The sequence below is a fragment of the Acomys russatus genome, chromosome 3, assembly GCF_903995435.1.
Source record: "Acomys russatus chromosome 3, mAcoRus1.1, whole genome shotgun sequence".
Lineage (NCBI taxonomy): Eukaryota > Metazoa > Chordata > Mammalia > Rodentia > Muridae > Acomys > Acomys russatus.
The window spans coordinates 15,322,999-15,349,345 of record NC_067139.1 but is presented as its reverse complement, the minus strand read 5'-3'; the positions used below and the strand labels follow the sequence as shown (position 1 = coordinate 15,349,345).

The window sequence follows — 26,347 nt, the reverse complement described above, 5'->3', positions numbered from 1 at the left end:
ACCTGGGTTCAGTTCCCGGTGCTGTCTGTAACTCTAGTTCCAGGGGGTTAAAGCCATCTTCTAGCCTCTGTGGGCACTGCATGACCCTGGCACACAGGCATACAAACAGGCAAAATACCCATGCCCATGAAATTAAAATAAGTAAGCATTTTCTTAAAACAAAGATCTGTATTAAGAATAAACCGGATAAAAAAGGAAATACTGATCTTGTACCCATCCACATTAGTTGATGAGAGAGAAAGTGTGGGTTCATTGTGAACTTCTGACATTGAATAATAAACTTAGGAAATGCTAAATAAGTTAGATCAGACGGCAGTTAGCATTCTGCCTGCCAACTGCAGGTGGATCTCTTGATTTTGCCACAGAACCACACTGTTACAGTCTGAATGCCCGTTCCCCTAATTTGTTTCATGGGACCTTAATTCCTAACTCTGGCAGTTTTTGGAGACAGGGCTTGTAGTAGTGGTCTGTAGTATCTGGGTTGTGGAGGTAGAGGCTTGTCGAACGACTCAAGCCCTTGGCCCTTCCTGCATCTCTTCCACCCACGCTCATTCTTTTTGTCTTTCCACTGTTGTGTTATGAAGCAGCAAAGAGGCTCTAGACAGCTAAGGCTGCCCAAGCTTGGATGGCAAGCCTCCTGCACTGAGAGACAAAACCTATTAGCTTTCTATATTAATTACCCGGGCTCAGATACTCTGTTATAACAGCAGAAAGGAAAGAAGACACTCAGCCTTCATCACTGGCAACAGTTAAAGTTTAAGCTGCCCCCAAAACTTATCTCCGCAATCACTCCTCTAACTCTGAAGGCACCCGCTCGAGATAAATAAATTCATACTTTCGGAAGTGCCCAGAGTTCACAGATATATGGCCATGTACATATGACTTTGCCTCTCCAAATCTCTCAGATGAGAGAGCTGAAACGCAGACTAGCTGAACTGACAGACAACAGGTGAGACTGGCCTGAAATGTGGAATTTTCTGACACTTGTCCATAATTCAGGACCGTCAATATATATGAGGTCACTGTTGTGGAAGCTGAAGACAGCACTTGGCTCCTAGAAAAGCTAAGGTCTCACAGTGTCTCAACAACGAGGGGCTGTGTTCTGACAGCGCACACCCAGGGCAGGTTCCAGCTTGGTGCCTGCCAATCAGATGCTGGCACATTCAACATCATGGCTGAATCTTGATTGTAGATGCGAGCAAAGCAATCATTCCAAAAATAGTCACCAAAACAAGGGCAGAAGATTGCTGTGGTCTTCGGAGAAAGGCAGCGCCTCACTTCCTTCCGCAGACCATGCCCTTCCAACCACTTCTGTTTCTTGACACGACTAGTAACCAAGGAAGTTCTCCAATAGTGCTGCTTCTCCTTCCAGGCTGAGCTACTACTTTGTTTTCCTAGTAAAAATCTCCCCTCTGCCTTTCCCAGTGTAGCGGTTCCTCCTCTGTGAAACATCAGGAGTCAGGGTAGAAACAGACCCTGGGTCTGTACTAACGTCCCATTACTCAGTGCTTTCCTGGTCTAACTCTATACCCTCTGTCCCCTGTCCAGATGCCCTGCCCCTCCTGCAATAGGTCAGTCTTGTAAAGCCACAGCCTAATCCATGATTTCTCTGCTCTCTGGCAGTTGAGACTTAAGGAGGGCTGACATTCAGGTATCTTTGGGAGAAGCTGGTCAGATGGGATGGAAAACACAAGTGTGCAGTTCATGTCACCGACACAGAAGATCTGCATGCACCAGCTCTTGTGCACAATGAAGGATGAGCCCTGTGTCTTCCGGACTCAAAAGCAACATTTGAATCTGGAATGCCTCTGACGAAACAGTAACGTGTGGTTCTAGGATGGCTGCTGGGCTAGCCCCACCGCAAGCAGCCCAAGACAGGTAGAAAATCAGAGGCCACATTCAAGGGTCAAATGTAGGCCCATGGAAACTATCACCCATCCATGCTGGGCCTAGTCTGGGACCAAAGGTGCTTGTTGCAGTTATAACTGGGTCTCCAATGCTCCAGCCCATCCTATGAAGGCTGCACCACTGAACAACGTGCATTTGTGCTGCAACTAAGGTGAGCTGCAACAGTGAATCCCTCTTGGCTTGTTAAAATGACAAAGAAGGCTGTGAGGGTGCTTCCGCACAAGCCTGACCCTGAAGTAGCTCGCTCCTCAGAGGCCAGACTGAAGACAAAAACTAACTCCTAGAAGTTGTCCTTTGACTTCCAAGTGTACAGCATGACACACATGCCCACACTCATGCCCACACATTATATGTACACACATAATAAAAAGATAAAGCATAGACATATATGGAGGAAAACAAGATGAACAGGGCTAAAATTATGTCAAAGATTTATTCAGCTACAAAAGCATAGCCAACTGGACTTGGGAAAAGCAGAGAGAGGAGGTCACTGACCAGTCAGTCAGGCCTGAGCTCTGCATCCCACAGGGGACACTAAACGTGAACACAGACCACAGGAGAGAAGAGCGGTCAGAACATAAAATGCACATGGATTGCTGTGACAGTATGAGGCCATGGTATGAAATGCCTTGGGGATTTTTATGTTTAACACACACACATATTTTTATACATAATAACTACATTTTAGATGTATTGGCTTATTAAGATATTAGAATGAATGCTGAGTGTTTCTTATTTATGTTTAGGAAGACCCAAGAAAATTTATAATCACCTGTATGGCTTCCATTTAACCAGATATTCTATTTCTACCAGGCAGCTATGCTTTAGACAATAGCTGGAAACTTCTTTAAAGATTTGCTTCTACAGGAGAATGCTGAAGTTATGGTCTTGGTGCTCACTCTCTCGTTCTCTTGTGCTTATTCATGCACTTTCCCTCCCTCCCTCCCTCCCTCCCACTCTCCCTCCCTCCCTCTCCCTTTGTGTGTACGTGTGCCCACGTGCATATGTGGTTGCATTACAGGTATGCGCATGAACACACATGGACTCTGTGGAGGTCAAAGGACAAGCTTAGATATTGGGTGTGGTAGGTCTTCAAGTACTGCCACTTCTTTAAGACAAAGTTTCTCAATGCCCTGGGATTTCACCATGTAGGCCAGGCAAGCTTTCCTCAGTTTCCAGAGCTCTACACACACCTCCGACTTCATGCAGGCCCTGGGAATTTGAACTCAGGTCCCCAAACTTGCAAGGCAAACACTTTGTTGCCTAAGGCGCCTTCTCTACACCTCAGGGGTTGTGTGGACGTGTGTATGTCTGTGTATGCACTTGACTATACGCATGTGGAGATGAGAGGTGGCTGACCAGTGTTTTCTCTTATCACTCCTCACCTCATTCTTTGAGACAGAGTCTCTCCTCTCCCTGAACCCACAGCTCATCATTTTGGCTGACTAGCTGAGTGATGTGCTCCAGAGATCAATGTATCGCTAGGCCCCTAGCATTGGGGTTATACATGTGTGCCTGGGCTAGCACATGGGTGCTGGGTTCCTGAACTCTGGCCCTCAGGCTTGCACAAAAGGCATGTTACTGACTGAGCCATCTCCCTAGACATCAGGTCTTTTTTAAAAAGACCCTTCCTGTGGACATCCCAGCCTCCATGTTTCACAGTAGCACTGGACGATAACAAGGTGCTTCCAGGCACAGTTTGCCATTGGCTCGGCCAGCTTTGATTTCTGCAGACGCATATCCCCCCATCCTCAGGTAGCAGCTACGCAGGGGCACTAACCCCTCCACTGGCTGGCACAAGTGTGAACTTATTTGCCTTCAGAGCCCTGTATTTGCTTTTCGTTTGGCCCAAGAACTGCTGAAACACACACTGCCCTCTTGTTTTTAATTTCCCCAAATACAGAGAAAACTTACAGGTTTTGAGATGGTGAGTCCGCTGCTGGAATACACAGGTATTTAACTCCCTGTAGAATGATAAAAAGATCCACATAAATGAAACTAGAAAAGACGATAACACAGTGGAGTAAAATATTAAAAGGAACCATTTACTCAGGTCAAAAAACCCAGAAAGATAAAAAGGAGAAGTTTTTTATTCATCTTTTGTTGCCAAGGAACTGAGGACAAGCTCTTTGGTGCTGGTCCCTGACTCTTTTCCATGGTTTGTCAATCTTCATGCTTTGGTGTGCAAGCAGCACATCCAACAAATTTAGATACAATGTGAGGGATCAAAACAAAATAAAACAAAACAAACCAGGAGTTGAGCACTTTAGTGTCAAGGTTCCCAACTGTCATCTTAAGGCTTGTTCGCACGCTTTCTGTTTCTTTTGGATCCTGAGTATCCCAAAAGGAGGCAGTGCTAGTCAACACCTTCAAAAAGGCTGAAAACTGTAATGTCATGCCAAAACTTTCTATGCCAATTTTAGTGTTATAAAAATTATAATTCCACTAGTAGGCCTTTGAAAGCTGGAAACAATGTTGCTTGCTTTGCAGAACAATAGGAAAAGCTTGAGTGATAAACTAATACATTTCTTTATTTTCCCCTAATTTGAGGGAAAGAAAGTTATCCAAGGTAATGACTCAAAATTATGCTAAACTGAAGTTTTACAAAAAGAAAGAAACTGAGCAGGGCATGGTGGCCGACACCTTTAATCCCAGCACTCAGGAGGAAGAGGCAGGAGGAGCACTGTGAGTTTGGGGCCAGGCTGGTCTACAAAGTGAGTTCAGGACAGCCAACGCTAACACAGAGAGACTCTGTCTTGGAAAAGCCAAAACCAAACCAAACCAAACCAACAAACAAATGAAACAAACTGGTTTCCTTCTCTACAGGAAAGACAGACACTGTAGTTCTAAAGTCCTCAATGCCAGTCAACAAAGGGCACCAATCTTAGCAACCTTGTGAGTGGGATATGAGAGAGAAGAAGTAACTAGTGTGTGAGAGGCCAGCCTGATGCACGATAAGAAAAAAGATGCAGCCAAATCCCCTGGGAAGGGAAGTTGCAAAACCACCTGTTTTTTTCAGATTTACTTGAAGTCTTTCTGTAATTTTTACTAGAACTACAACTGGACAGCTACTGTACATGCATCCTGCCTACCCATCCTGAGGCTTGGGTGCAGGTTCAGGACCAGGCCTGCTGGTTCCGTAAGCTTGTGGAAAGTAAGTTCTGAACTAGCAGGAGGGGCAGAGCATGGCAGCTGGCTTTGCAGAATACTAGACCACTGTATAACGAGAGCCATGAGCCGGTTCTGGGACCTCAGCATAGAGCCCGTTTGTCCAGCTCTCTGAGCAAGCTATAAGCCTCTGACTACCTCTGACTCCACCCCTTTCTGCTGAAAGTGACTCAGAGTGTGATGTGCTGTCAGCAAATGAACACCTGAATGGTACAACCTGTCCCTTCCCATCGGCCATTATGCGGTGGGGGTTCATGGGGGGAAACCCCTCAGAAACAAAAATCAATTTCCCCTCATCATTTCTGTGCATCTTTTCAAACTTTGAAAAAATTAAATCATTTAACCATAATTTAAGGAAAATCATTACATACAGCAGTTATTGCAACTCTCAGTACATACTCCTGAGTCCTGGCGAAGATGAATTTTACCTGTTATCCCAATAGGAACATTTCACCCAAGAGCAAATGGACTTAGCCACGAGTGGCAGATGTGCTGCCAGGAGAGGGAAGGGAAGCGGTGGGTTCTCGCTTGCATGGCTTATACTTGTCAGCCCACCAGTTCCTTCGGCCTCTGTCTTCCTGTTTCCTGGGCCCCAGAAGCTGTGTTGAGCTGAGAACATTGGCCAGTTGTTTTAAACATTTAAAGTTCTCCCAAACCTCGTGACATATCACAGCATAATTTGGAGGGTAAGATACTAGAAAACGAAGTACTTCTGCCAAAAAAGGTCATTTCCCTCCTCTCTTCCACTGAGATGAACACACCTGTTGTCGACTACACATACCCAGTGCTTCCTCCTGCTGCCACTGGAGTGCCTCCTTTTTTTTTTTTTTTTTTTTTTTGGCTCTTGAGAGCTGGCAGTTAGCTGGTCCAAAAACTAGAGAAATTCCTCCTCCCACACATTTCCTCCATCCTCATGTCAGGCTACACTTCCAGAGGGACAGGATTCTCAAGTAAGTGACTGGCACCTCAGCCTGGCAACTCCAATCAGGCGAAGGGTGAGGTGGACCCCTCCAGGACAGTGCAGAAAGGCCCACTTCTCCCTCTTACTGATGGACGGCCACTTCATTCTAGCAGAAGCTATGTCAGTCCGGTCTATGTGTTTGCAAGACAGACAAAAGGGGAGAAAACGAAGAGAATGGACAGAGGTCAGGCCAAACAACACTTCGCCTACTAAGAGCATATCCCTGAGCACTCGTTAGCAGGGAAAGAGGGAAGCATTGTGCTTCTTTTAGGCTACGCCAGATAGGGCCACGTTTATCTCTGTGCCACCTGCACAGAGAAGGAAATAAGCTTGGGCCCACAAAGTAGAACCTGCCCAGGGTGCAGGAGACTCTACCAGCCGTAGGAAGCACGTGGACGGTAGTCTCTCCCTGGGAGCCACCAGGATAAGGAAGGGACATGTGGCCTTTCTAGGCCCCGTAGCTGAGACCGGCGTGTGGCAGCGTCAGCTTCCCACTCATGCAACTTGTAGAGATGAATGTACGGCTCTCGGTTACATTTGGTGCCCAGCGCTGTAAAAGCACAGCAGAGAAATAGACTAGACTATATAGCATCCAAAACTCTAACCACAAGAACAGTTCACTTCCTAGAATGATGCCTGGCACATGCTGGGCATTCGCTCAAAGTCCAAGTGCTGTGGATAGGTGTTAGCTCCATAAAGGCTGAGGCACAAGAGGAGTGCAAGGTGTGTGTGTGTGTGTGTGTGTGTGTGTGTGTGTGTGTGTGTGTGTGTGTGCGCGTGCGTGCGTGCTGTTGAGTACCATCAGGAAGGAGGCGAGCTGGTTTTTAGGCTATGCAAAGAGCATGTCTACATATTCTCTAGTGACACTCAAACAGAACATAAGCCACTTCACTATGACCTACAATAAGAAATATGCAAATCCAGTCATGGAAGGAGTCAAAACTGTCAAAAAGGCTTAGCTGCTTGCCCCCAAAAGCGTCTATTTATCGTGACTTAGTCATTAACGAAGCACAGATATCTCTGAGGCCACAGAGGCAGAACTACAGCTACCTAAAAAGGGTGTCAGATGCCTGCACATGTGCACAGCTTTTAACAGTTAGTTACTAATTCAGAAAGCAGCACTGAGACCCCTGTGCCACCAGAAAGCAGGGCTGACTTAAAATTGCCCCTGTACCGATGAGTGGGATAGAACTTCCTCTCTATGAACTATACAGAGGGTCATCTCTGGTGGCTTTGTAGAGAGTGACAGATGAAGGAAAGCATGGGTTTAGCTACATTATGTAAAGGACAGCAAAAAAGGAGGTTAAAAAAGGAACCTGGAAATCTCCAACAATCGAAAAATCTATAAGGAGTAAAAATAGCAACAACGTTTCCTGTAATATATAGCATTTGTTATATATTTTCTGCCTCATATTCTAATATTTTGAAACACGTAAAAATAAAATTGGTTTTCTTCTTCCTTAAAAGAAAATTCTTACAAAGTAAGGAAAAATGAAAACAAGCACTTTCTATGGTGTCTCAGAACAGCAGGCTGGTTGGAAGTTAATTAACATTTACAGAGCTATTAAATATCCAGTCACAACTTTTCAAGCCGCAGAACAGTCTCTCACGTTGTACTAAAACACAAAAACTGGATCAATTAATGTTCTGTATGCGCTTTAAAAGTCACGGTTCCTATGGGAACACAGGAAGAGCTTGTTGCTTTGTGTGGCCTTCTGAGGGGCCAGCTTGACCAGGGAACAGAAGCAGTACTGATGAAGTGGGCACCAGTCATGAGACACAGGAATGTGGAAACGCTGTGTTCACAGTGAGTGACTACACATGCTGGCCATGCATCACTCCAAGAGCCTCACAGTGCAAAAGCTAGAAAACACGAGACAGAAGAAGTAAAGGAGTTACGAGGGATCTGCCATGAGAAGCTTCCTGCTGAAATGCTTGTATTTGGGTTTTGAAATTACGTCAATAGACAACAGTGGGTCAAGAAGAAAGTTCAGAAAGAAATTACATCAATAGCCATCACGGTGGAAGAAGAAAGTTTAGAAAGCATACCAGAGGCTTGATCTGAATAAGCCAGACTGTCACAGTCTCAAAAGCTCCACCATTTTTTCAGTTTTCTGTTTCAGCAAGTATAATAACCACCAAAAGGTAGGGTTTTGCCTTGCTTTGACTGAAACTAGAGATTACACTTCAAATGACAGACAGGCGGATATACCTGAGAAGCAGAGCCAAGCTTCTGATCACAAAACCAGGAAAAGGCCAAACTCTTGCTTGTTTCAAGTGCAATTTATAAAACTACCCTGACCCCCAGGCATAGTAAGAGTCTTCTGAGAATCCAGGTGCCTGCTCTGCAGAAGACGCAGCTGCGCACAGCCATTCTTTCTCACAAGGAAGCTAGTGTGACGCATGCATGAACAGAACTCCATCTCACATTTACAGCAACATGGCTGGACCCTGGGAGCATCACAGCCGTACATAGGATCTTCCTGACCCACAAGAGCTAACTGTTCTTCTCATGCACAAGGCCTAGTAGATACTAGAACCTGGGCAGGCTGGGGAGGAAGGAATGTGGACAGGGCTGGCAATGGCAAAGGGGACAACTACTCCAGATCACAGCAGGGAAGCAGAGGTGGCAACAGCAGAGAGGATGGAGGTGATGTGAGTTGCTCTGACTTGATCACTGCACAATGTATACATGTGGCAAAATATGTACAGACACCATGTACCTGCTTTTTTTTTTTTTTTAAAGAACACAACTGCATCCTTGTAGAATTATTAGCAAAACAAAACAAAAACAGAACCAACCAAACAAACAAAAACCCAAAAGGAGTAAGTTCTAGAAAGGGCTAGAAATCCACACAATGAAAAAGTTATTTTAGCTGTCAAAAAAAGATGTTACTATTAGAATTTAGCACCAAGGACAGGCTTGGTGAACCAAGGGGCTTCCTCCTAAAAAGATGGCATCTTTTCTTTGATAAATGAGTCCATTGAGATTCCCAGGAGCCCTGCTAAGCCAGTCTTTCCAGTTCCAAACATGCAAGACCTAATGACACAAGGACAGAATATGCCTGCAACCCTACCAAGAATTAATTTCTCCAGGCCCCAACTACCAATTCTCCACCCCAAGAAAGAAAAAATAAAATTAAAAGCAAAATTAAAATTTCAACTGACCTTGTTTGATCAGAAGCCAGACCATGACTTTATACACTGCTACAGAACCCCCAAAGGCCTGGTGCCCTGGTGCCCTGCTGCCCTGGTGCATGCTTTTTGCCTCAGTACTTGGGAGGCAGAAGCAGAAGAATCAGAGTTCAAGGTCTTTCCCATCTATACAGCCAGTATGAAGCTAGCCTGAACTACATGAGACCCCGTCTCAAAACAGAAACAAGCAAGACTCCCAAATCACACACGAAAGCACGTTCCATTGACAGCCCACTACACTGAGGCAGACAAGAAAACAGTTTAGTCATCTTGGACCCTGCTTGGTTTGGGCTATATACATCTCCTCTCTAGGAATGCACCAGGCAGCCAAGGTCCCTTACCTGTATGTACTGTGCACACATAACCCTCTCTGGATAAAGCACCCAGCAACATTGGTTCCCTGTCTTCAGCGGGCTGCATGTATAACCCATCTCTAGAAGATAGGATAAGTCTCTCTACCCCTAATACAGTCGAATTTCGACGGCTTCTATTCAAGTGCAATCCTAATGTGTCTAGTATGAAGACTAGAAAAAACTGTTCCAGTTTGAACTGGTTTTGGGTACAAGCACAACAAAGCAAAACTATGTATGCTCAAGTAAACTTTCAGGGAGAATCCCCTACTTAGCACTGTCTGTATGCCTATGCGTAATTGGGGATGAGTAATTAAAATAATTACTAAATAAATAAAATAATTTGAAGCAATTAAAATTAGATGCATAATGGGAACATATGCACAATAAAAAATGAATAGTCAATCACTCAAAACAGAGAACCATCCACACTACACCCACTGGTAACTAAAGTTCTTCTCTTGAATCCATAAAAGGAAGCTCTGAACAGTAACCGGGGCCTTGAGTCTTTCCCCAAGTGGCCCGCTGCTCTCCTGCAGTGTCTTCTGATCTTTTCTCTGAGTCATTTCCTCGCTACTTTTGCCAATCTGTGTAAGCGCTCACCTTTAGTTCTCTGGACTAGAAGCCAAGAACATGGAAACACCCAACACTCATATGGACCACCAGTATCACACCACATTTTTTAAAATTGGTTTTTCAAGACAGGGTTTTCTGTGTAGCCTTGGGTGGCCTGGAATTGGTTCTGTAGACCAGGCTGGCCTTGAACTCATAGAAATCCATGTGGCCTCTGCCTCCCAAGTGCTGGGATTAAAGGTGTGCTGCACCACCACCTGGCTACTCTTTTCAGTTATGGTAAAATAAATATACAGAATGTAAATTTACTATCTTAACTTTATTTTACTTTTTTTTTTTTCTGGCGGAACTAGAGATTGAACCAAGGCCTTGCATATGCTAGATTATCAAATCACTATTCTCAGTCCTCCTTTTATTTTCTATTTTGAGATAGGTCCTACTAAATTGCCAAGATTGGCCTTGAACTTGCATCCTTCTGCCTCAGCCTCCTTAGTAGCAGTAGTCACAGGCCTGTGCCATCAGTTTGGATTTACTTTGTTTGTTTGTTTGAAGTGGAGATTCTCTATGTTACCCAGACTGGTCTTGAACTTGTGGACTTAAGGGAATCCCCATGTGTACCAGGTGCCATATTGATCTTTCCTGAGTGAACATCTTCATGGTTATAAATAATCACCATGATCCACATCTGGAGCTTCGTCTTCTTCCCAAAGCAGATTCTGTACCCACTACATACTAACTCCTTTTCCTTCCCTCTCCATTATCCCTGGAAATGGCCTCCGTCTTCTGTCACTACTTTGAAAATCTAGATCCTTGGAGGTCATAGACCAAAAAGATGACAACTGTTGACTAGAAACTTCCTTGAAATGCCCATTCCTTCATTAGGGCCCTCTTTGCAAGGGTGTATACTCCAGAGAGGCACTGGACACTGGCACCTTTTATAGTATATGTGCAAGCCAAGTTCAGAGCCTGGTCCATGAGTTTGGATTGATGTCTTTCTTCAATCTAAAAATTCATACACAGCCTGTAACAGTTTAAAACAAAGCAAACAAAACAAAACTGTGCTGTATCAAAGGGAAAAGGGTAAGTCAAGGTTATGTCCCCAGGAAGAATAATCTAGAAGCACTCTAAGTGCCACTTGACTAGGAATTAGAAGTCAAAATAGAAAATAAGGAATAGGTGAGGTCAAGTCTTGGTCACTTCCTTTGTACATGTCTCATATGGCAAAGTTGTCAATGGAATCACTAAAGAAAATCACAGCTCAAGATAAACACAGCCTTGCAGTGACCCTCCATAATGCATGCTTTAAGTCTAGATTCTGAACTGCAAAGGCATTTTCTGAAAGTACCCATTTGCCACTGATTCTTCCTGTATGCTAAATTTAGGCATTATACTACAAATAACAACTTCCAAGAACACTGTGGTCCTTGGTGGGGTTTGTGGGGGGGGGGTGGGAAGGTCAGAGTGGAGAGGTAAGATTTAGCTTTGGGTTTGATTTTGTGAACCAAGATGCAAATAAGAAGCCTTTCCACCTGCTGCTGCTTTCAGGTTAGTCAAAAAACGACGCCCATTTGACTTGTCAGAGTGACAGAAGAGCATTCTGATGTTTATTTTTGTTCAAAGTTTCAAAGAAAGACCAACGTGGCCTCAGTACAAGGGGTTTCCTCAGGCCCTCAAGGGATGGATTATAGGAAGGCAACGAGGGAGATCTGGGCTGCCCCACCTCCCCATCTCCTCTGGGTCTGGTTCAGTGTGAGGGTTAGTTGATGTACCAGCTGTGACTCCCAAAATCTGAGGCCAGTTTAACATGTGCTCAACACCCTAGCATCCTGCAATGTACCTTCGCGAACAGTAGTACCATTCAACCCCATCAAAAGGTGGCTGGGAATCAAAGTGCTGCTTAGAAACCAATAGGAGAACATCATTAAGGAAAACGTTCTTTCTGTAAGACAGATTTTTACGTGACCGTATATGCCTGAACGCTTTTCAGCAGCACCCCGAATCTGAAAATTAAAGACGATCCAACCTCAAGTCCCGCAGTGTGTCCACAGCCTCATCCTATCACAATCTGCTTTCTCCAACCCTCAGCTTGGCTGCTCAGGGCCACTGGATTGCCTGAGTCAGTCTCTGCATGCCTTGTCCTTCCCTGGAGTCCTGCCCTGGGCCCTCTGGTTCCTTCTCTGTAGGCGTCTCTCAATGGCCTTTCCTCAGAAACACTTCCAACTTCATGCAGTGTCTCTTTTCACAGCTTCTCTCACCAACGTGGCTTAAAAACACTCCAGCTCTGTGCTCTGAGTGTCTACAAGACCCCAGAATGCAAGTGCCTTAGCCCAGCATGCCAGGCTTGGGTTGTTGCTTGATTGCAACCTCTTACAGCAGTCACCATTTTCTGTCTCTCAGCTCTTGCACTTTGACAATCATCAGCAAATGCCTTTAAGTGAAGAAAAGGAGTCTTCAAAAAGTAGATGCATCTTTCAAATTTTAAACCTGGATGTCCTAAAGGCACAGTCCCTAAGCTGGCCGTGACATGTGGAGCTGGATCTAGAGTCATGGTTCCATGCAGACACACTGGTCTCATCATCTCAGAAGGCTTGGCCTCAATTTTCACTGCCTGTTGCTAATGGTCTCAGCAGGACATATGGTGAAAGAGTTCAGTAAGGATGAAAAACTTAGGCAGCCATTATGGTGAGATTTCATGAGTTAGTGTCTCTGACATTTCTATGAAACAAAGTCTCACAGAAACTTCCTGCCTCTCTGGCTTTTATATTCTTCCTGTTCCCTCTCTGCCACGGTCCCTGAGCTTTAGATGCAGCTGTGCTGTGGATGTATCGGTTAGGGCTGGGCATCACACGGTCACTTACTCTCCACATCTTGATGGGCTGGGTTTTCTGTAATGGCTGCCATCTGTTGCGATGGCTGCTTAGAGAAGGTATGAACACGTATGACACCAATAGACACAATAACATGGAAAAGAAATCTCATGGGTCATCAACTCTGGACAAAGAATTACAGACAAGTAGGAATACTGAGAGCAGGAGAAATAGGTTTCTCCAGGGAAGAGCACTCAAATTGATTATCTAATAACAAGTGGTCAGCCCTGAAATCATACACACACACACACACACACACACACACACACACACACACAGACACACACACCAATTAAAGAAATAGAGGCCATGAATTTGAGATGGAGGATTATAGGAGAAGGGAGGGAGAAAATGATTTAATTATATTTTAATTTCAAAAAGAATGGAAAATTGCAACCAGTGAGTATAAGGCAAAGCCATTCACATAGTCTCAGAAGCCACTAAACTGGGATAACACAGCTCAAGCTTCCGGCCAGCTGGCCTCTGGAGCCATTCCAAGTCTGCTGTACCACAGACTCCTCCTAGGCACTGACAGTAAAGGCAAGTAGGGAAAACTGAGGCCTGTGTTTGCCTAGCATAGTCACACCTGTTTCTTACATACAATGTATGGTTCCATGTTCACAGCAGAGTGGAGAAGTTTAACAGAACCTTCAAAGGCCAAATCCTTACCTCTCTTGACCTTGACAGATCAAAGTGTGCTGAGCTGTGGTCTAGGCAGATCTGTTTTCATACACCCATTCAGATGACATGAAGCTCAATTCTTTCTTTTGATCTATCTATCTATCTATCTATCTATCTATCTATCTATCTATCTATCCATCTACCTATCTCTTCAAGACAGAGATTCTTTGCATAGCCTTGGTAACCAACTCTATCAACCAGGGTGGACTTGAACTCACAGAGAGCCCCCGTCTCCTGAGTGCTAGAATTAAAGGCACACACCACCACAGCCTGGCTGCCCTTCTTAAAAAACAGCTGCACCCCCTTCTCTTCCTTTCTCTGCTACTGAGTGGGAGGAGGGGGTTTGACTCCAGTGCTTAGGAAATGAAAGAATGAGATCAAAATATGAAAGACCCCAAGTACAATGCCAGCACACAGTAGGTGCCCAAGAAGCGGCTGACAGCATGTGTGTGGTTAGCGGCTCTCACGTGATGGCACTTCTATCAACTCAGCTATCAGCAAACAGCACCATACAGACTAGGAAATGAATGAGCAGCTGTATCCCCAGGAGAGTATCTGCCAAGCCAGTCTCACTGTCTCAGGACATGGCTGCCCCTTAAGCCATGTGTGCCTGAGGGCACAGGGCACAGTGTGGAACATTATCAATGCTCTTCTCAGATACCAGTGAGTGCTTGAAGTGTCTCGCCTATGAAGAGTAGACTCAACGGTGGTCTGAGTCACTGGCCGTATCACTGCCTCTTGCTTCAGGCTTGGCTAAGCCCTTTCTGTCAAAGCCCTTTCTGAACAGCAGCCATGCACACTAGTCTAGCTCTGTGTCCCTTTTCTGGGTCACACCTTGGGCATGTTTGAGAAGGAGGGAAACATGACTAAGAACTGGGTGTTGCTCTTAAGAGCTAGTCAATTCCTTCAAGGTGGGGTTCAGGCTCCCAAAGGTAGGGGCCACATTTAGCAAGAGTATCTGAACTACATGAGCAAGGCAAGGAGATTTTAGCAGCTGGGCACTCAGGGAGAAGTAAGACAAGGATGGTATCTTCTGCCTTTTCTCCTGCACAGGAGGAGTAGCATCCTTCTGCAGTGTGGTCAAATATGAATGCTGCCGTGGTTGCCATGGTACTGCCTGAGGTTTACAACATGGTAGGTGCAGCTGGAAGGGTGCCTTCCTCTCTCCACCTAGGTACCAGTGTCCTAGGGTCTCCTTTTGATAGGGCAGTGCTTTGCCACACCCCTCCCCCTTCCACTGTGAGCAATTTTTATTTCAACAGCTGTAAGCTCTAGCACCAGACACAGATGGAAGCCCCGGGCCACTGTGGGCAGAGCTCACATTGGGGAAGCCCTAGGACAGAGAGCTCTGTGGCCACCAAGGAGGCAGAGGGTCACCAGGGTCTCAGGTTGGCCAGTAGGAGCCACTCAGTTGTGCTGTCATTGCTCAAGCAGAAGCAGGAAGAGCAGTTTCCATCAGAAGAGACAGGAAACCTCAGCTTGAAGGAACACCAGAACAAAACAGAGATGTTTAGGAACGCTGCTTATACTGAGTTAGGCAGGAAACAGTTTTTCTTGAGGGCAGAATACCACAATGCAGCTGAAGTGCACCTCCTTAGTAAGGAAGGGCTGGTTCCTTGAAAAAGGAACTCTAATTTAGGGAAATTATGTGTATTTGCCACACCATGCTAGCAAGTCCCTGAGCGTGAGAGTCTTGATATTTGGCCTTCGTTCTGTCCATCCAAAGTACCTCACCCCAGAATTACCAAGTGACAAGGAAGACAGCTGGTCATCACTTAGAGCCGCCTGCATTCTGGCACTGGCCACAGTCAAAGGAACCAGGGGCTTTGTGGCTCATCTCACTCCCAGTACAAGAAAGTCTCGGGGAAGAAAAAAAAGTTCCAAGCCAGACCTAGTGGTCTAGCTCTATAATCCCAGCTACTTGAAAGCTGAGGAAGGATTACAAGATCAAGGCCTGACTGGGCTAGAATGATTTCAAGGCTAGCCTGGGCTACTTAATAAGACCCTGGCTCAAAATAAAGTTTGAAAAGGGTTTGGAGATATAATTTAGTGGGAGAATGCTTGCCTAGTTTGCAGCAGTCCCTGGATTAAATCCTTAGTAAGACCCGCCCCCCCCCCAAAAAAAAAGAGGAGAGAAAAAAAAAAAAAAAAAAAAAGAGGTTTTAAGATACTGGGAACACTGAACTCAGCACTGTGAACCACCTACAGTTTGGTTTGCTATAATGTTCACCCTGCATTGTTTTCTTTCCCATCAAAGAAGTGAAGAGGTGGCCAACAATTCGCCTGCTCTGTGATCAAGGATGAAAATTGACATCTGCTGTGGCTGTGGTAATAACTGAAACGAGACAAGCAACATTGTCAGTGCACATTCAGGGGTGGACCACACACAAGTCCCGAGAGCATCCCAGGGAGCTGGGCTATAGGGAGGGTAGCACATTCCCAAAGCATTCTGGACACAGCTGGTTTGCCTGGCCTGCCCTGAGCTAGGCACTTGCTTCATACTCAGAAACTTAAATAAGATTGCATCACTTCCCTTGCAGGTGTGGGCAGGCACTGAACCACCTGTGCCACTACCTAGCAGTAAATTATTAAGAGCGCGCGAAAACAACAGATTTGCTTAAACTAATCTTAAGTAAACCTGGACCTGTTTAAAATAATCATTTCCTATGGTGAAAAACAATATTGGTGTTCATCGCAACCCTGAGCCCTGACTTAGCTCTTTACCACCAAGTACTTTCTGTTTTCCATTCAAACTTCTGACTAAAGACTCTGAGGACTTTTCCTAAAGACCCTGCAACACACGGAGCCCCCTTGGGCAAGACACTGTCCCTGTTCATCACAGTGCTCAGGGTGCCCAGTTTCTGCCAGCCACACACTGCACTGTCCCGACGATAGCCAGAGATATGCTTTCCCTCTGTAGATGCTCTCTGGTTACTTCCACCAAACCAAGTCAGTTTAAACCCTTTAAACACCTTGATAGACATCGCCTGCCCATTAAACTTTATCCCGTTTGCTTTATATGTAACGTAACTGCCTCTCTTTCGGTTATCTATAATAGCCACACAGATAAAAGTCTCCTCCATACTAAAGAACTGGAGATGCTCATCTGAGGTAAAACAAAATGTAAACCCTACACCTGGTTCAGGGTGAGAGTACTCCATAGTGTCCTGCATAGAACACCAAACACTGCAATGAGAAAAGTGGAGGGATGAATAGAAAGGACACATAAACAGTTAAGTGACAATGTGAATTTGGTGACTGATGAGATCCTCTGCTATGCTGCAAACACCATGGTATAGCACACATGATTCCCTGGTCATTCTATCTTGGCATTTTCTTCTATGGATGGTTTTATTCAGACCCAATGAAATTGCTACGCATTTTACAGAAAAGACGCTCAAGTATTTGTGTGCAACCTGCACTCTCTCTGGAGCAGTGAATGGACCTGCATTTCTTACAAAGGCTGGAATACAGCAGGGGGATCTCACGCAGAGCTCTGGGGTGGGGATGTCCATCAGTGGCCCACATCTAGGCCCCATGAAGCTATTATGTAATCTACCCTGACTCCTCCTTTGCCCCATGCCACAACTAAACATAGACAATTCCTTTCCACTCTACCTGAGAAATGGCTTTTTGTTTTTAAACTTGTTCCTGAGATGCCTAGAGGTTAATGGTTGTTACGACTTTCTGACGAATTTTTTTCTTCTGTCACTTATATAGTTGATCTCTTTGCTTTTGGACCTAGCATGTATATTTTAATAAGACTCCTGTTAGTTTCCTTCTTCTTTGGGCTCATTTTTGCTTCAGAATCTTTTCCCATTCTTTCATTTTCAACATTGCTGTATCATTTTGTGTGACAGTCCCAGAACCAACCTGATCTTTTATTTCTAGGAAACAAATTTCCCTGCCTTGTGTTCCTGGCCAGACCCTTCTTTCTAACTAGGATTAAGGCAAGAGCTTCCAAGGGTCTCCACGATATAATCTCCTCCCTTCAGTTCTATTTCTTCATTGATTCTACTGGGAAAGCAGCCTAACTGTGTCGCTTGATCTGGTGCACAAATCTTGGGTGAATCTCTAATTCCCATTATATTCTTTAAAAAATTTTTTTTATTAATTTATTCATATTACATCTCAATTGTTATCCCATCCCTTGTATCCTCCCATTCCTCCCTCCCTCCTGCTTTCCTCCTACTCCCCTCCCCTATGACTGTGACTGAGAGGGACTTCCTCCCCCTGTATATGCTCAAAGAGTATCAAGTCTCTTCTTGCTAGCCTGCTATCCTTCCTCTGAGTGCCACCAGATCTCCCCATCCAGGGGACATGGTTAAATATGGGGCACCAGAGTTTGTGTGAAAGTCAGACCCCACTCTCCATTCAACTGTGGAGAATGTCCTGTCCATTGGCTAGATCTGGGTAGGGGTTCGAAGTTTACTGCACATATTGTCCTTGGCTGGTGCCATAGTTTGAGCAGGACCCCTGGGCCCAGATCCGCCCATCATAATGTTCTTCTTGTAGGTTTCTAGGACCCTCTGGATCCTTCTATTTCCCCATTCTCCCATGCTTCTCTCACCTAGAGTCCAAATAGGATGTCCTCCCCTCTGTCCCACTTTCCTGGTAAGTGAAGACTTTCATGGGACCTGCTCCTTGGGCTAGTATGCAGATATAAGTGAGTATACAGCATTTGAGTCTTTCTGCTTCTGGGTTAACTCACTCATTATGATCATTTCTAGTTCCATCCATTTGTCCACAAATCTTGGGAATTCCTTGTTTTTAATAGCTGAGTAGTATTCCATAGTGTAAATATACCACAGTTTCTTTATCCATTCTTCTACTGAGGGACACTTAGGCTGTTTCCATGTTCTGGATCTTCACCAAGCCTACATGTGACAAAGGTCTAATTTCCAAAATATATAAAGAACTCAAGAAATTAAACACTACCAAACCAAATAACCCAATTAAGAAATGGGGCTCAGAGCTAAACAGAGAATTCTCAACAGAGGAATATCGAATGGCTGAGAAATACTTAAAGAAATGCTCAACCTCCTTAGTCATCAGAGAAATGCAAATCAAAACGACACTGAGATTCCATCTTACACCCATCAGAATGGCTAAGATCAAAAACTCAAGGGACACCACATGCTGGCGAGGATGTGGAGAAAGAAGAACACACCTTCATTGCCGGTGAAAATGCAAACTGGTACAACCACTTTGGAAATCTATCTGGTGCTATCTCAGAAAACTGGGAATAGGGCTTCCTCAAGACCCAGCTATTCCACTGCTTGGAATATACCCAGAAGATGCTCCAGCACCCAACAGGTTCATATGCTCAACCGTGTTCATAGCTGCCTTATTCATAACAGCCAGAACATGGAAACAGCCCATTATACTCTTAAGCCTGAAAACAACTGACTCTCCCTGAGGTTGCCTTTCCAGCCTGGCTACCCTTAAGATCTGCTCTGTTGAGCCTTCATGCAGGTTAGGACACACCCTGCCTCTGCACTCTCATGTCACTACACGTGCTGTTCTTTACTAGGAAACACATCCCATCCCACTGTCCTCACCATTACTACCTAGCAAACTGACTGTCCTTTAGGACCAAACAAAACTGTCTCCCTTTGGTGCAAGCTTACTGGCTGCCATACCTCCTGAGTGTCCTGGGACCACTTATGTCTGGTCCGCGCTTACAACTCTGCAGCACTGTGAGGATTTATATGCCTGCATCAATGTGGGACTCCTTCTTATTTCTCTTTGTATCACCCATAATCCAAGGCTAGCAGGAGCACTTTACAGAATTGTGAAGAGGAGGGACACAATGTTTGCCAAAAGCTTGGCTATGCTACCAGGAGACAAACATGGAGCCCCTTCATTCTGGAGCTTTAAGGAACACCACATTTCTCCCAGAATTAGTCTGGTTTTAGGGGCCTCCAGCCTTTCCCCTGCCCCATGCAACCTTGTCATGCTAATGATCCATTTGCTGGCAGGAGAGCAGCAGGCAGATGAGAGCCAATCTCCTCTGCACTTGGCTGCCCCCACACAGGGAACTCAAGGAGGCCGATTCAAGAAAGAGCAATTACTAGACAGTTTTCGATCCCTATAGTAATTATTTCTATTTGAGTCATATCTATTTAAGTCTGGGGTTGATTTGAAACAAATTTGCTTTAACACACGAGACGCACTGCAATCCATGAGCAGAGCGGGTACCGCTGCTGTTTAGATGACATCTCAAAATTTTCATAGAGAAGTGAGAACCAGCTAAGGCTACTAGAAACAGCTGTCAAGCAGAAGAAAATGCCAGGGCAATCAGTTGCTTGTTTCCAAAGGCTCTGGGCTTCACCACCAGCTGGGTAGTTTGTTGTTTGTGCAATGCTAGTAAGAAACATCACCCAGGTTGGAGGAGACAATGACCATCTATCTACACAGGAACCATTGCCTAGCGCTTTAAGCCCCAGCACCTGGGGAATCTGAGAATCCTGAAAGAAGGGCATAAAAACATTCATATGTCCAGTCAATCCAGTAGAAGCAGACTACCTTGATGTTGAAAATAAAGCCTTTATGATTACAGGCATGTCCTGGGCTAGCATCTGCCTTTGAAGATTAAGACAGCTTTGTATCTGCTGACCACAAACCACAAAGGATGCTTGATGTAACATAATCACACATGAATCCATGGCACGCAGTGATAAAACAGAATTTTTTCAGGCTAAGCCTGAATATGCACATAAAGTCAACCTGTTGTTATCACAGGCACTAAGAGTAATGCTCACCAAGCTCTCCTTCCCATCACTCAAAGAGATACTTTTACTGCAGTGGTTCTCAGCCTCTGGATCGCATCCCTTTGGGGGAGGGGCTCTAACAGGGGTTCCCCAGGGGTTGCCTAAGACTATCTTCATATCAGATATTTACATTATGATTCACAACACTAGCAAAAATACAGCTATGAGGTAGAAACAAAAATAATGTCATGGTTGGAGTCACTCCAACATGAGGAACTGTATTTAAGGGGTCACAACATTAGGAAGGTTGGGAACCACTGCTCTTATTGGAACAAGCAAACTAAAGATGAAGAGAACATACAGAAAACAATACTTCTCCATTCTTGGGAGTCTGGTGTGATCCTTTCAGACCTTTATCTTGTGTGTACAATAGAAACGTAATGTTGATTTTAAATTTTACATAAATGAGATCATATTATAGATATTTGCTAAGGCTTGTTTCTGTTTCTTAATGAGCTCTCTCATTATGATGTTCCCTCTTTTGGAATGGTTTCAAGCATTTTTGCATATGGCCTGGCTCCACTGCCAGTCTGCCTATTAACTTCAGTGCAAACAAACATCTGCAAACCTCTGTGTGCTAAAACGAGTAATTTTGGGAGTCTATTCTCCTTATGCTAGGAGAAAGGTGGCTTACAGTTTCCACAACTTGGGCTAGACTTTACACTCACATACACACTGCGATCTAGGACTCTGTGTTCTAAAAACAGGGGAACCCAGTGACCAACAGACAAGAGAGTCAGAGGAAGAGGCAACACCTGAGTGTACGCCTGGGTAGCTACCCCTTCCTAAGCCAGAACATGAAGTTTTGCTCTGAATATAACCTCAGTTTCTATAATGTAATTGTAGGCTCCACGAAGTCCAAAAGACCATCTCCTTTGAGCACCCTGTGTGCCTGGCTCGAGCATGGCAAAGCTTCTGTTGACTGTTATGAAGGCTCATCATCTTTTTTATGGATGCAATCTTCCAATGCCAGCCAAAGGTGCTGAAGGACCACTTAGAGTTCAGTGAGAAAGTCACTGAGCCTTGTGAGGAGACTAGAGGGTAGTACTTCTATAATAGAGGCTTTAGCAGTACCACAGAACTCGATACTGTGCTGTCATCACCTCCTGAAGGGGAAGAATTACGGCAGCAGCCCACACTGATCAGACCTGCAGCATCACAAGCCCCTGACAGGAAGAAGTCATTCTTGACACAGCTCTGCTTTCCTGCACCAATGAGCCACATGTGACCAAAGAAATGGTCTCTCACTCTGAGATGGAGTTTATAATGTACATGGTTCTTTGTTCTTTGGCAAACATCGACCTCGCTATGTGCTAGACTAAACTGAACACCATCGGAACCAAAGAAACTCCACAAAGGCAGCTACCTATCCATTGGCTCAAGAGTGTTACATGGACAGAAAAGACTTGGAATATCAAACCGAGGTTGTCAGAGATGGACAAAATTTATGTCTCAACCAAGAGCACAGAGTAGGCACCACGCGAACGGCAAGAAGCCTAAGGTTCTCTTTCCTTCAGATAGGGAAGTGCACGTACAGCAGTGACTGAAGTCTTGGAAAGAGAGGCTGGACTGCATCCGGGTTTTCTACAGGCATGCACTATCATGCTGAGGCACGCTGGTAAGGAGAGGAGCAAGAGAAGCAGTCTTCCTTACATTTTAAACACCACTTAACACTGCTTCTGGCTTGCTTCTTATTTCAGAACCCAACAAAACTTCTGCTCAAGAAAAATTCAGAAGGGTATAGGGCAGGAGGACCACAGTTTCTGCAGGGGTCCTTCTATCAGCCACAGAGTCTAGACCCATGGTCAAAGTAAAGGATTATCCAAGCAGATGCAGAGCCTCATCTTGTTGAGTGTGTCCTCATAAAGAGGCAGGTGAATGCAGATGGCAGTGGGGACATGCAGATGACAGCCTGTGTTGGAATAAACAGAAGCAGCCAGGTAAATCAAAACTACAGGATTAGATATTGGACAAGGAATGATGGGAAAGCATCTTTAGTATTGATGGAAAGAAAAAGCTGACTCGATAAGAATAAACATCTGCATAGGTATCACTGGTAGCCCATGACTGTGATCCCAGCACTTGGAAGGCTGAGCAGCTTAGGCGTCACAGTGGGAGCCTATTACACAATGAATGAACTAGCATAGAAACTATGCTAGTTATTATTGAACTCATTCGAAATACAAAATCAAAAGCATCCAAATCAAATTCCAGCTCATACACTCTACCCTGCTAAACCTATAACATACATGTATGTAGATTTTGTTTCTCTATTGAGTTCATCAATGCAAATTAAAATCTTTGATGTGAAGTTGTGCGATAGAATGAGAACACTTTTAAAGTATTTCTATTAATAGTGAAAAGTAGTTGTTTCCTGCAGGTGCTCTGCCAAATACATAGAACGAAAAATGAAACAAACTCTGAAATTTTTACATCAGAAAGACAGGGTTCTGTTTCTTTTCTCAGGGGAAGAGAGAAACCTTTCATTATTCAATATTACTTCCTCAGCACCTACAAACAATATTGAGTTTATAATTGGGAAAAAAATCGGCACTTTCCACCTCTCCTCAATGCTGGGGACACTATACTCATGCATATGCTGGTGCACTGTGCAGGCCACATGTCTGCACATGTCTGTAGAGGTCAGAGGACAACCTCAGGTACTGTTTAGGTGGTGTCCACCATTTTTTTTTTCATTTTATTAATTTATTTATTGCTTTATACCTCAGTTACAGCTTCCCCTCCATTCTCTTTCTCAGTCTGTCCATCTCCCCTCCCCTTCCCTGTTCCCTCTCCCTTTCTCCTCAGAGAAGGGGAGGTCTACCATGGCATACCAAATTGAGGGAGGACTAGGTACATCTTCTCCTACTGAGGCTAGACACAGCAGCCTAGTTAGGAGAAAGGAATCCAAAGGCTGGCAACAGAGTCAAAGATAGCTCCTGCTCCAATTGTTAGGAGTCCCACATGAGAATCAGGCTGTACATCTGTTACAGATGTGTAGGGGACCTATGTCCATCCCAGACACGCTCTCTGGTTCTGTGAACCCCCTATGGGCCCAGGTTAGTTGAATCTGTAGGTTTTTTTTGTGGTGTCCTTTTCTGGCTCCTTTTATCCTTCTTCCCCCCTCTTCCACAAGATTCCCCAACGTCCACCTAGTGTTTGACTGTGAGTCTCTGCATCTTTTCCCATCAGCTGCTATGTGGAGCCTCTCAGAGGACAGTTATGCTAGGCTCTTGTTTGCAAGTATAGCAGAATATCATTAATAGTATTGGGGGTTGGCTCACTTTTATGAGCTGGCTCTCAATTTGGAGCAGTCATTGGTTGGCCATTCCCTTAATTTCTGCTCCATCTTTATCCCTGTGCCTCTTCTAGGCAGGACAAATTTTGGGTCAAAGACTTTGTGGGTGGGCTGTTGTCCCCATCTTCCACCGGAAGTCTTTTTTGGGACAAAATGGCAGCCTACAGACTGGGGAAAGAGCTTCACTAACCCTACATTCAACAAAGGGCTGATATCTAAAATATATAAAGAACTCAAGAAATTAGACACCAATAAGCAAAAAAACCCAATTTCAAAAATAGGGTAGAAAGCTAAACAGAATTCTCAACAAAGGAATCACTAATGGCCAAGAAGCACTTAAAGAAATGTCCACTAGTTCCTACCTCACAAATATATATGTCAGATATACTGGGCCAGAAGGCTGAAGATGATGCTCCAACATTATAGAGAGTTTTCGGTGACAGTTCAGGCAGTAAACTGTCTCTGTCATTTTTTTTTTTTTTTCCACTTTGGAAGCTTCTAACCTGCACTTCCTGTTTACTTGGGTAATTAATTTTATTCCTTCTCAAGTCTCTGATGGGGTTGAAGACCAGATAGTTTGGTGTTACAATTAAGCTTAGTTGTTTAGGGGTTAAGATGTTTTTTGGTCTAGGTAGATGTTTTAAGTTGATAGAGATGAGATATGATAGATACTGATTTACACTCAGAATTTTAGACTCACCAAGAAAGATGTTTTCTTCAGGGCTGCCAAATACAAATAGTCAAAATACTATGAATGTAACATTTCTCTAATTCCTGATTGTTTCATGGTTATTCTTGCTATATATAATTTATTATATATAATATATATGTGTGTTAATTATATAAACGTATATGTAAATAACTTAAAATTAAAAAAAAAAGAAATGCTCAAGTCACTATTTATAAGGGAAATGCAAATCAAAATTACTCTGAGATTCCATTTTTCACCCATCAGAATGGCTAAGATCAAAAACTCAAGGGACAGCATATGCTGGCAAGGATGTGGGGCAAGGGGAGCACTCCTCCATTGCTGGTGTGAGTGCAAACTTGTACAACCACTGCAGAAACCAATTTGGTGGCTTTTCAAAAAAAACTTATGATAGTTCTGCCTCAAGACCCAGCTATACTACTCCTGGGCCTATACCCAAAAGATACTCCACCATACCACAAGGACACTTACTGAACTATATTCATAGCAGCTTTATTTATAATAGCCAGAAACTAGAAAACAACCAAGATGTCCCTCAATCAAAGAATGGATAAAGAAACTATGGTACATTTACACAATGAAATACTACTCAGCTATTAAAAACAAAGAAATCATGAAATCTGTAGGCAAATGGATGGAATTAGAAAATATCATCCTGAGTGAGGTAACACAGACCCCAAAAGACACACATGGTATATACTCACTTATAAGTGGGTATCAGGCATAAAGTACAGGATAACCATGCTACAATCCACAGACCCAAAGAGATAAGTTACAAAGAGGATCTAAGGGAGGATGTTTAAGTCTCACTCAGAAGGGGAAATAGAATAGACATCGGAGGTAGATGGAAGGAGGGAACTAAACGGTAGATGGGGTAGAAAGAACGGGAGGGACCAAGTACAGGAAGGACTGAGGAACAGAACTAGGAAAGAGAACCAAACTTGGTTGGGGGAGGGGAGGGGGGAGCGGTACAGCTCTAGGACCAGCCAGAAACCTCCAGCCACAGCTCAAGCATAGGGTAAGATAAAGCATTTTCATACCCTGAACACTGTAACTACAGGTCTAGAGTTTTGTTTTGTTTTGTGTTGATTAATCTATGTGTTGATGGTTTCTCCATATAAATGCACTAGTAACACGTACTTCAATGACTAATGCCAAAGCACAGTGCCAAATGCATGTGTCTAGAATAAAGACCTTTGCCTTTATAGTGAGAAGACCTCAGAGTCTAACCTTCGTCAGGGTCCATTTTCTGACAGGTAGAGTCACCAGAATCAGTATGTTCCAAAAAAAGTTAAGGATAATGCTGCCTGCTTGCTAGGCTTGGAAGTCTTGGAGAATCGAAGCGACCACAGTCAAGTGTCCAGGCCACGCAGAAGGGTTACATTCTAGTTCTCTCTTTGTTCTGGACAGAACCCCACAGGCTGGTGATATAAGCTCCCAGACACTGCTTAGGGCCCACTCAGACTCACGCTCAGTGCAAACAACTCCAGATTTATGGATGAAGACAGACTCGTTCTTTCATCTTCCAATCTACTGTTCCTATCTGATTTGTCACCCACCTTGAGCCATAGCTCTTTTTTCACTAGGATGCAATGACTGTGAATATTTATGAAATAATCAGAATATGATCTTGTCTATGCACTGAAGGTTCTATAAAGGCTGAGGGGGTGGGGGGTCAGCATACTTTCAGTATCTTCTTTGTCTATTACTGGGAACGCACATGCTAAATGCTCAAGGGGCAAATACACCATTTGTTCCCAGCCTCCATGCAGAAGAGCTGTCTTGGAAAGGAACAAGATTTTGACCAAAAAATAAAACAAAGCAAAACATAAATTTTTCTAAGTGAAAAGAAAAAAAGAACAAG

General features: G+C 44.2%; 1 protein-coding gene across 2 annotated transcripts in view; it reads right to left on the bottom strand.

The window, feature by feature from the left end:
• Dusp22 (dual specificity phosphatase 22) overlaps nucleotides 1-26,347 on the bottom strand; it is a 61,306-nt gene that overhangs the window by 14,743 nt on the left and 20,216 nt on the right. For both annotated transcript variants that reach the window (XM_051169536.1, XM_051169529.1), the window contains exon 4: nucleotides 3,823-3,872. In XM_051169536.1, coding sequence (XP_051025493.1) covers nucleotides 3,823-3,872 — 50 coding nt within the window. The remainder of the gene's footprint in view (nucleotides 1-3,822; nucleotides 3,873-26,347) is intronic.